Below are 10,980 nucleotides of genomic sequence, written 5' to 3' on the forward strand. Positions count from 1 at the left end.
GACCTGAGCTGAAACCCAGGTGCCTCTCAAAGACTATTTTTATTTATTTATTTTAAAGATTTTATTTATTTATGTGACAGAGAGACAGCCAGTGAGAGAGGGAACACAAGCAGGGGGAGTGGGAGAGGAAGAAGCAGGCTCCCAGCGGAGGAGCCCGATGTGGGGCTGGATCCTGGAACGCCAGGATCACGCCCCGAGCCAAAGGCAGACGCTTAACGACTGCGCCACCCAGGCGCCCCTCTCAAAGACTATTTTTAGATACGCGAGCTGAAGTATTTATCTATAAATGACTCCACGTCTGGACTCTGCTTCCAAATAATCTGGTGGCGGGGCTGGTGCGTGCTCCCCGCCGTAGCTGGGGAGGGGGGGGGGACACGCAGGTTGCGTGCTTGCACCGGGTTTTAGCTCAGACCCGCCTAACACCATATTTTGTTGTACACTCGAAATGCTCCAGAGCCAGAGGGTCGGAGGCCCTGATGTCTGACCGAGCTGCCGAGGGGCAGCAGCAGGCCCCGGGGCAGCATCCAACCGTCCGCAACTTTGAAAGGCCTCGGGGTGGCCCCCACACCAGCTGCTGCCCCCGCCCGTCTGTCCAAGAGCGTGTGGGCTGGAGAATGGGGGTCTGCCCAGCCCCTTTCTGGGCTTGCCAGACCACCGGCCAGTGCCCAAGAGCCCAGGACTCTGACCCCAGGGGCTCCTCCCACAGCCAAGAGCGGTGCGCCCAGGGCAGCTGGTCAGATCCACTGGGGACTCTCACAGCAGGGGGAGGGCCGTCTTGGAGCACCTAGGTGCCTGCTGAGAAGAGGCGGCCCCGGGCGCCCACGGTAACTTGGATCCAGAAACTCAACACTGACCAGGCCCCTGACCTGCACATCCTGCCCGCCCCCCTGCCTCACCCCTTCCCTCCCCTGGTTGCCTGTCCCCCCCAGTTCCTCTGCCCACAGGCCACCCCAATGTATCTGGTCAGGGCTGGGGCTTCTTGCTTCCTCTGGGCCTTCAGCCTTGCCCCCCAGAACCGGTGCTGAGTGGGTCTTGTGGCCCCCGGTCAGCGTCGCCGCCCACAGACCAGGCCAGCCGCCGACACACAGACAACCAGACATGGAGCACTCCGCTGTCCTTTATTAACACCTCTGCAGAGCCCCCGCTGCTGGGGGCGTGGACAGGCAGCTCCAGCAGCAGAACTCAGGCGCTGGCGTTTTGGGTCTCAGCTGTGGGGGGCCTGTGGACAGCCACCGTCCACACAGAGCGGGCCCCTGAGGACACCTTGCAGCCTGCCTCTGCCTGGGGAGCTGGGGGAGGCGTGGGCAGCGCGTGGGATACTGCCCACCCGGGAAGGCAGCAGTAGGCTCCTGGCTCCGAGAGCTGTTGGCAAAACTACTTGCAAAAGCAACAGGGGGCTGGCTGGACCTGGCGCCCGCGGGCCGTGTGCTCACCGTCCCTCCGGGACAGGCTGATTCTGCCCACGCGCCCAGGAGCTCTGGGGGCACAGCCACCCTTGAGTGTCAGGAAAGCTATGGTCCCTCTCCAGAAATAAAAGTGCACGTGCACACACCTAGTCCAGGGGGCCACGCTGGGGGTCGGTACCCCCCTCCCCCGGCTGCCACCCAGCTCCTTGACGGAAGCTGCCAGAAGATGCTGCTCAGGGCCCCAGACTCTAGAAGGCCTGGACAGCCCGCCTCCAGTGTTAACTGGCTACTCAGGGAGGGAAGAAAACCGGACCTGGGCCTGGACACCCCCCTCTGCGTCCTAAGTGTGCGGGGGGGGGGGGCCGCCGGAATACCAGATGGGGAGAGCCTGGGGTGGGCGGGCAGGAGGTGGAGGGGACAGGGTCACTGGAATGGGCTCCGGCCAGGAAGGCTGGGTGTGGGCAGGAGCCTGTCGGGGAAGGCCAGGGTGGGGTCCTGGCCGGTCGGAGGGAGGCCTGGGCACCGGGCCAGCGCCCAGCCCACCGGGCCAGCGCCCAGCCCACCAACCCCCCTGGGCTCTGGAAGAACCTGGTGCTGGGGTCTGGACATGGCTCAACCCGCTCCCCGGCCCATCAGGAAAGCACTTTGATGCCGAAGTGTTTGCGAAGCTGTTCCAGAAACACGAACGTGAGCACGGTGTGGGGCATGAGGCGGATGCCTGCAGGCACGAGGCCCTGGGCGGAGACAGGGGGACAGGAAGTGAAGAGAGCCCGGCGGGCCCGCCCCCAGCCCTAGCCCCGCCCCGCAACCACCGCCCCCCACCGCCCCCCACCGCCCCTCAGCCCCGGCAGCCCCACCCCCTCCCTAGCCCCTGCAGCCCCGGCCCCAGCTCGGCCCCCTGCCCCGCCCCCTCCCCCTCCCTGCCCCAGACCCCGCCCCTGCCCCACCTTGTAAAAGGCCAGCGGCCCGAGCTTTGCTGTCTCTACTGCGCAGTGGAGAACACCCTGGGGAAAACACAAAATAAAGCAATAAACAAAGCTGCTTTTTACTTGCGAGGTACAAGTAACACCCTCCCCAGAACTGGCCAGTGGCCCCGTGCAGTGAGCGGCCTGGACCAGTCAGAGGTCCTGACGGCAGGAGGGGCCAGCAGGCAGGAAGGTCAAGGGCCACCCTGCCTGCTGACACAGCAAAACCAGAACAGGGACAGGTGACCCGCTGGCACCCACGCCTGCGGTCGGCTGCGGGTTCTGGGCCTGCAGACCCCTCACCGACCTTCCCTGACCACAGTGAACCCCCGGCCTCTGTGATCACACCACGGAATCAGATTTAAAAACACACATGGTGGGGGGCCCTGCTGGCTCAGTCGGTAGAGCATGGGACTCTTATCTCAGTGTCGTGAGTTCAATTCCCACGTTGGGCGTGGAGCCTACTTAAATCAAATAAAATCTTTAAAGACACACACAGGGCCAAGGGCTGCTCCAAGGCCGGCTGGGAACAGCAACTCACGGAGGGGGAAGAAAGCCTCATCCACATGCCAGGACAAGGGCACGGGGTCACCCAGCCACGGAGTTCGACAGTAGCAGCATGGGGACCCCTCCCTGGTCTCCCGTCCCAGCCCCCACTCACCTGATACTCGCCCTTGGAGTTCATCAGCCGCGTCTTCAGGACGTCCAGGGGCTGGCACAGGATCGTGGCACACCCACCCTGCGGGGGGGGGCTTATCACCAATGGGGCTGCCAGGCAGAGTACGTGGGCATCCTCACCCCCCCACAGACCCACCCCCATAGAAGGCCCTGGGTTGCACCCCCGGAGGCATCCTCGGGGCCGCTGGGGGACACTAAGAACCATGCTGGCTGGGGCAGCGGGATCTCAGCGCCCGTTTACGTACGTAGCTCAAGGGACATCCGCCACACCTGCCCACAGCCCCCTGCCTTCTGCGCCCCGGCCTCTCCCTGGGCCCCCACGGCCAGGCCAGCACTCACTGCGATGAAGCTGGCAACGAAGTGAGTGAGGACGCCGTCAGACAGGTACCCGGTGCTGAGGACCAGCTGCTTGGCTTGATCGTAGCAGGACAGCTGTGGGGGTGGAGGGGACGAGAAGGACTGTGGGATGGGCCCCGGCTCCAGGCAAAGTAGACAGGGGCCCCCAGGGACACCACCAGGGCTGACCAAGCGTCTGCCCTACAGGCCCCTCCACGGCCACCGGGCCAGACAAATGGGGAGGCCCGGACCGGGAGGGGCCTCCCCACCTGCCCAGCCCCCACCTGCGGTCCGAGCCCACGGCCTTCCGCCACCACCTCTCCAGGGTGCCCCGAGAGCCCCACCGCCGGCAGAAGCCCCACCTGGCCCACGGTGACAAGCATCCCCCGACTGGATGCCATGCTCGCGCCCGAGAACAGCTTCTTCAGACCCTCTGCCGGAGAAGGGAGGTCAGGCGCCTGGCCAGATCCCGCAGGTCTCCCCCAGGTCCTGCTCAGCACCCCCCAGGCCCCACTGGCTCCTTGGGCCTCCAAACACGGGGCCTGCTCCTCTTACCTTCTCGGGCCACGCGGTACAAGCCGTCCACGGCGTGGGCGTAGCTGCCAGGGACAGACAACGGGCCTGTGTGAGGCTCTCCCTGCCCACCAGCCCCCACGGAGGGTCCTCCCCCGGGGACAGCCCTGCAGCTGTCACGGCGGCACCCCCCCCCGAGGCTGGCCCTGTCTGTGGGCTGTTCCTGAGGGTGCGAGGGTGGGGGCCTGCCTGACCCCCTCCACTCCATTCACTTGGTCCACTTTTGGTGGCTCACGCTCCGGCCCGAGTGGACAGTGGGCTTGCCTGGGGCCCCATTTTGCCCCTGGACTGTAGCCAGCGCCTGGCTGCTAGCTAGGGTGTCTGTCCGTCGGCAGCCTTGGAATCATCAGGATCTTAAGACTTCATAAAAAATGGTATTTTACCATTAAAAAAAAAAAAAAAAATCCCAGCTCCCAAACCTGTTTAAAGGCCCAAACTCACTTAAACTTGTAAAGCATCTTTCCTGTGACCGAGTACAAGATACCAGAAAGGGGGGGGAGTAGCCAGCCTCCGTCCCAGACCCCCCACCGGGAAAGAACCCAGAGGCCCTCGTGACTCAGGGCAGGGCCCATGGGCGCGGTGTCAGCCGGCTCTGCCTGCCCCCGGTGACGCCACAGGCAACATGGCTTGTTGGGACTCCCAGCCGTGGCCTGGCCCAGCCGCTCAGGTCCTCCTGCTCCGCACCCCGCGGCACCCCCAGAGCACAGCGTGGCCGGCTACTCACTTGCGACGCTGATGTGGGGGCAGCTTCATGTCATTCTGCATCCTGAAACAACCACACCGGCTCAGGGGGCGGCAGGGGCACCGGGGCTCCCCCTGGCCTGCCCCCCAGTGTCCAGGACCCCAAGGTCCAAGCGCTTGTTCCAGGCGGAACACACCACACACCCCAGTGAGTAAGCCCCCCGCCTGCTGGGGGTCAGGAAAGACCCTGACCTTGGGTGGGGCACACACTGACCTGACATTGACCATATCGGCGGGAGTCCCCACGAAGCCTCCAATGCAACCTGGGGCGACAGACCCCAGAGCCAACATGTGGCGACTGGCGATGCCCACCTGCACCCACCCGCCCCGGCCCAGCCGGCAGCTCACCGCTGATGGAGCCCAGCAACACCTTCTTGTAGAAAGGCAGGGGCCCCTGGCTGCCCTTGGTCACGTGGTCCCGCACGGTCTCATAGATGGCGAACCGAGTCAGGGAGTAGGTCATCTGGGGGCAGAGGGGCCCAGCTCAGAGGGTGCAGGTGGAGGCACCCTGCTGGGCATGTCGGCCCTCCCCACCCCAGCCCTTCTGGGGCACAATCATCACCAAATGGGCCATGGGGACAGGGATGGACCCTCCCAAGGCCACACCGTGACCAAGTGACTGAGCCAACTCATAAACCCGGGGATGGCTGAGTCCAGAGTCTCCCTCCCTGGGTTCAGTTTCCCCATCTCTAAGTAGACGCCTTGAGCCAGCTGTGAGAGCAGGGCTGGCCCCGTGGAAGGCAGAAGCACGCCCCAGGCCACCACACCCTGCCGATTCCCCAAGCCTTGTGGTTCCCTTCTCCTAACCAGCCTTAAGAAGGAAGACAAAGTAACGACCACGTCCACAGGGCACCCACAGCGCCGGGGACACGCCAGCCCTCCCCTCCACCTGCATGCGCTCTGGAACCAGGACTCAGGGAAGCCCTCGGCAGGCCCGCAGGGGGGACCCTGGGAGGCAGACGTGCCCTCCCAGCAGTCCTACCCACCCCACCCCCCGTCCAGGAGGGGGCCCCCGAGGCACCTGTCTGCACAGGGAGGCACTGAGGCCGTTGTAGAGCGCCAGGATGCCGTCGGAGCGCACCACCTGCAGCGCCATGCCCGTCATGCGCAGCTTCACCTCCTGCTGTGTCTGCAGGTGCACCTGCGGGGGGGGGGGGTCCCACAGCTGCTCAGAACAGGCCCCGCCCCAGGGCCCACCCAGTCCAGCTCTGCTCTGAGCCCTTTCCCACCACCCACCACTGCTACACCCACATGAGGACCCCATGGGCTGAGTGCTATCAGCACCCCAGTTTAGAGATGGGAAACTGAGGCACAGGGAGACACAGAGGTCTCCTAAGGGTGTCCAGCTAGGTGTAGATGGATTCCACGTCCACACCTGGCACCAACCTCTATTCCACACTACTGTGCTTTCCAAGTGACAATACCGGCTGACACATAAGCCCACCAGGCCCGTGAGAAACAGTTCACATACATGTCTGAGTCCTCACGGCACCGCTGCAGGAGTGGGGGTCATCAGTCCCACTTTGATGGACACTGAGGCAGGGTGTGGACCCGGCAAGGTGACTCTAGATCCCCATTTCTTAGTCATGCCACTTCTCAAGAGGGATCAAAAGTTATGGAGACTCAGAGACAGGCTGAAGAAACATGTTGGGCTTGGAAGTGATGCTTGGAGTCCCCCGGGGGAGAGGGGAAAGGACGCTCCTGGGAGGGCCAGGGCACAGCCACCCCGGAGTCTGTCCCTGTACACCCCACTCTGGGCAGGTTACAGACCCTCCTGCCTCAGTTTCCCTCAGTGTGCTATGAAGATTAAGTAGCTCAGTGGGTGTACCTTTCCCTTCCTTCTCTGTCCCTGCCCAGGGGCTTGGGTGGTGGGGCAGCAAAGGTGGGTGGGGATGGCGAGGGCTCTGTGCTCCGCTCAGCCACATCGGCCAGTTGGACAGGACAGAGGGCACTGGGCCTGGGGGCAAGGTGTCCACGCAGGGAGCAGCCCTTGTCCAGGCGAGCAGCAGCTGCAAGGACTGAGCCAGGGCATGGGGCAAAGGGAGAGATCACAGAGCTGTAAAATCATTTCTCCAGTGGCCATGCCGTCGAGAGGCAACGAGTTCAGCCAGGGCCTCCCTGTGAGGCCGCCTCCAAGGCTGTCCGCACTGCCTGTTGCACCCCCGCAGAGGGCTGATTACTCCCTGGGCCAGACAGCAGTCATCGTCCTGTGGCTGCCTGCCTCCCTTGACCCGCCCTCCCCCCGCCCCGCCTGGAAGCGTTCTGCAGCAAAACAGCACCGGGGGCGGGGGGCGGGGGAGGGCATGGGGCAATGATGCCCAAAGGAGCCTTGGACAATGGACAAGGGACTCGAGGCGGCTCCAAGGGCCTTGGAAGCTGTGCCCACCCACAATCAGACACAGAGCCTAACTCTCCAGGGCCCCACGGTGGGGGTGGCACAGGCGGCACAGTACCTGCGTGGGCATCGGAAGAGCAAACTAAAACAGACACGAGGGGGGAGGGTGCTCCTTCCCAAACCAAAAAGCACCTTTCTGTTCACTGTCACCCCTCTCTCAGGTGGTCACACCATCCTCCAGGCCTGGTCCTGCTCCCCCCCATGCCTCCCAGGCCCTGAGGCTACTAGGAGCCATGCAGGCCTCTCCCAGGACAAGCCAGGTCTCAGGTGTGCCAACGGGGCTACCACCTTAAGCCCCCACATCTGCTAATCCTGCCTTCACTGGCAGTGAGCGTTTTTACTGAAGTCAATCCCCTTCATTTAGGACAAAAAGCTGCTCAAAGAAACGTACTCCCAGGCGGAGGGGGGGGGGGGGCCTGGCCGGAGGCTGAGGTTTGGGTCAACAGGGCCACAGATGCCAATCCCGCCCAGGGCGTGAGTACGGGGGTCAGGCTGCTTCGGGTGGGGGTAGGGACTGCCCCTGGCCCACAGGTCCCATGTGACCACAGTCCAGGTTCCCCAGGGCAGGGCCTCCTGGGCAGACCAGCCTTTGCATCATGGGCCCTTTCTTCTTTGTTCTTTGTAGTGAGAAAGGGGCAGCAAACAACCCCCCCTTGGCTGGCCCTAGGAGACAAGAGCTCTGTGTCATACTGCCCCATAAGCATTTTTCCTAAAAAAAAGTAAAAGGAGCGTGAATGCTTCTTGCTCACCCTCACAGAGCAGGACCTGCGTGGGTGCGGGGTCTGTGGCTTCCAGGTGCCCACCCAGTCCAGGAGGAAGCAACCCAAAGCAGGGATACGCCCAGGCTGTGCACCCCATTCCCTCTTGTGTGCTGGGTACCCACCAGGCAGGGAGGCCACCTGGTCCATGCCCTGGGTGTGCCAGAGCCCACATGAACCCCACAGAACCACCCCAGCAACTCGAAACCAGGCAGAACTGTCCTCAAAACTGCGGGATGTAAATTGGCTCAGAGAGGCCAAGCGACTAGCCCAAGGTCACACAGGTAGTACTGGGCACAACCGGGGTTGGACCGCGGCCCGCGATCCCCAGCAACGGGGACCTCCACTTCGGAGTGGGCCAGGGTCTTCGGGTGGGGGTAGTGAACCATAAGGCAGCCCCATGTCTCAGGCCCTCCCGGGCCAGTGCACCGCCACGCTGGTCTGTGCCCAGGCGTGGGCGGGCCCCGCGCCTCCCCCGCAACTCCTGGCCCCTCGCGCCCGCCCCGCCCCTCCCGCGCCGCCCTTACCTTCAGCAGGTCCAACGGGTGCGTGCAGCAGGCGGCTCCGCAGGAGGCCAGTCCCCCGAAGTACCAGCGCGACACGCGCGCCTCCGCCGCCATGGCCCGCGCCGCGGACGCCCAGGAGCGCCGGCAGCCCGCTCGCGGCTCCCGCTGCCCACAACCCAGCCCCGGCCTCCGCCCGGCCCCGATCGGACCCCGACTGCAGCCCCGGACCCCGGCCCGCACCGCCGCCCGCGCCGAGTTCAAAGCGCCACCCGCCACCCGCGCCCCGCGCAGCCAATGCGCCCGCGCGGCCCTGGGGGCGGGGCCAGGGCAGGGGGCGGGGCCCGAGAGACCCCGCCTCGAGCCGGGGGGCGGCCCGCTTGCCTTAAAGCGGCCGCGGCCGAGCCGCGGGGCCGAGTGGGCTCAGCGGAGCCGTCTGCCCCTGCGCGTGAGGGGGTAGGGCGTGGCGGGGGGCCGCACCGACCTCAGGGAGCCTGCTGGGTGGGTCTGCTCCACTCCCCCCGGGAGCCTGGCGTCCCCCCACCCCGCTCCGCTCCGGCCGCCGCAGGGTCACCCCCCACGCCTAGGGCAGGTCTCCGAAGGTCACCGCCGAGGAGCGGCCTCGGCGCTCCGCCAGCCCCAGCCACTCCCGGAGGCCGGCCTCCTGCAAGCAGTCCGCCCCAGCCGCGGCCCTGACCTTGCACCCAGTGTCCCAGCCCCGCCACGCAGGCCCTGGCCCACGTGCATCTGCAGGAGGTGGCCGAAAACCTCCTTGGAGCCAGTCTGCGGATTACAGGAAGACTAGGAGCAAAAGACACTTCGGGGAGACTAGCGGCCCTCCGGTGCTCCCAGCCAAGGCCAGCCGCAGGTGTGTTCTGACCAGGCCGCCCCAGGCAGCCATCCCGGAAGAGGACGAGGAGACGGGAAGTTCCGAGCCACGGGGGTGCAGCCTCCTGGGAGCTGGCAGGTGGGAGGCTGCCTGCCCCCAGGACAGAGCCACCTGTGTGCAGGTCCCTACTCTCATTCCACCATCCCGCAAACAGGAGGTGCAGGTGTGCTTCTAGGCCAGAGATGCACCTGCTGGGCCAGGTGGAAATCTGAACCCAGGCCACTTCGCAGCAGGGACACACAGACCCCTTCCCCCCCGGAAGAACCTCCATCTCACAGTCCCAGCTTGGCCACTGCAGCCCCCCACCTCCCAAGGGAGAAGGGTGAGGCGCACTGGGGAAAGAGCTCTGGGTCCCCCGAACCTGCCGAGCGCCCCAAGTACCAAGTGCAGCCCTGCCTCTGAGCGCCCCGCCGTTACCCCGCTGAGTCGGAGGCGAAGTACGTGGCCCCGTTTGCTCAGAGCTGCCACTGGGAGACTAAGGAGACGTCTTCTAGAACCCCAGGAGGCCCCTGATCCCTGAGGTCATCAGCTGGGGAAGGGAACAGCTGCAGAGATGGTGTCTGGCCCAGAAATGCTGGGGACCCTGGGAGGTGGGGGGTGTTGGCCACACAGGCATCTGAAGTGGAGGGGCAGGATCGAGAGAAAGAGACTAGCTGCAGACTAGATGGAAACACGGGTGTGAGGTGCAGGTGGGGGAGCACAGCGGGGAGGGGTCACGGCAATTCTCTAGAAGAAACCAGGATGGCTGGCTCAGTTCCAAGGGCATGTGACTCTTGATCTTGGGGTTCCGAGTTCAAGCCCCACATTGGACATAAAGCTTACTTTTAAAAAATTCAATTGTAGAGGCGCCTGGGTGGCTCAGTTGGTTAAGCGTCTGCCCTCAGCTCGGGTCCTGACCCCAGGGTCCTGGGATGCAGCCCTGCATCAGGCTCCCTGCTTAGTGGGGAGTCTGCTTCTCCCTCTGCCTCTCCTCCTGCTCGTGCTCTCTTGTCTCTCTCTCAAATGAATAAATCTTTTAAAAAATAAATCTATAAAAGCCTTTTAAAAATTCAACTGTATTTCTCTATATCAGCAATAAACAAACTGAAATTAAATTAGGAAAAACAATTCCATTAAGAAAAAAGAAAAACAGAGATGTAGGACACACGCCAAAGCTCTGCAAGGAAATGTGAAAATACGTCACCAAACTAGACGGCTTCCACACCTCAGCCCTTTGTTTAAAGAAACAGAGCTAACAGACCGGACTGGTAGGTTGCAGGGGAGTGGCCTCCTTATCCACGGTCCCAGGTGAAGTAAGTAGCATCTTCAAGCACAAAAGCTGCCCAGAAGCAGGTCTCCTTCAGGATAATTCAGACTCAGCCCAAGGGCAAGGTCATCAGGTCCTGACTACAAAGAAGCTAATCTCAGAGGTGGCCAGTGGAAGGGACAGCCCAGAAAGCGAGGGCCGCCCCCTCCCTGTGGTCACGTCCTCAAGACAGGGTCCTACACCCGCAGCGGACAGGGAGGCCCCAGTGCACAGACCAGGACCTCCCCAAGTGAGCTTGGTGGATCCCAGAGGCTTCGGAGGAGAAACTGGAGATCTGGAAAGTGAAATGTGGAGAGCAGCCACGCAGCACGCTGCAACCCACCAACTCCCTCGACCCCTGGGAACGCTCGGGGAGAGCAAAGTGTGGAGCCATCCTGGAAAATGGAAAATGCACCAAGGATGGGGCACCTTTTTTAGAAACTGGTGGCAC

The 10,980-nt window shown here is 63.6% G+C and overlaps 1 protein-coding gene across 1 annotated transcript; it reads right to left on the reverse strand.

Annotated features, from left to right (window-relative positions):
* Positions 1-1,099: 1,099 nt before the first annotated feature.
* Positions 1,100-8,623, reverse strand: SLC25A10 (solute carrier family 25 member 10). The gene is made up of 11 exons (XM_045774974.2): positions 8,380-8,623; positions 5,721-5,840; positions 5,048-5,162; positions 4,914-4,962; positions 4,683-4,724; positions 3,941-3,984; positions 3,748-3,818; positions 3,389-3,481; positions 3,033-3,110; positions 2,354-2,410; positions 1,100-2,140 (listed from the first exon to the last, which is right to left on the reverse strand). The coding sequence occupies exons 1-11, from the start codon at positions 8,470-8,472 to the stop codon at positions 2,039-2,041; spliced, it is 864 nt and encodes a 287-aa protein (XP_045630930.1). The 5' UTR covers positions 8,473-8,623; the 3' UTR covers positions 1,100-2,038.
* Positions 8,624-10,980: the final 2,357 nt, after the last annotated feature.

This window comes from Ursus americanus, chromosome 23 (genome assembly GCF_024610735.1).
Source record: "Ursus americanus isolate L20-20 chromosome 23, mUrsAme1.1.p, whole genome shotgun sequence".
Lineage (NCBI taxonomy): Eukaryota > Metazoa > Chordata > Mammalia > Carnivora > Ursidae > Ursus > Ursus americanus.

Coding starts and splice junctions, on each gene's coding strand:
- SLC25A10 (XM_045774974.2), bottom strand. CDS start 8,472: ATGGCGGCGGAGGCGCGCGTGTCGCGCTGGTACTTCGGGGGACTGGCC. Junction 3,111..3,388: donor TCGTTGCCAGCTTCATCGCA/GTGAGTGCTGGC, acceptor CCCCCCCCGCAG/GGTGGGTGTGCCACGATCCT. Junction 2,411..3,032: donor ACTCCAAGGGCGAGTATCAG/GTGAGTGGGGGC, acceptor TGTTTTCCCCAG/GGTGTTCTCCACTGCGCAGT.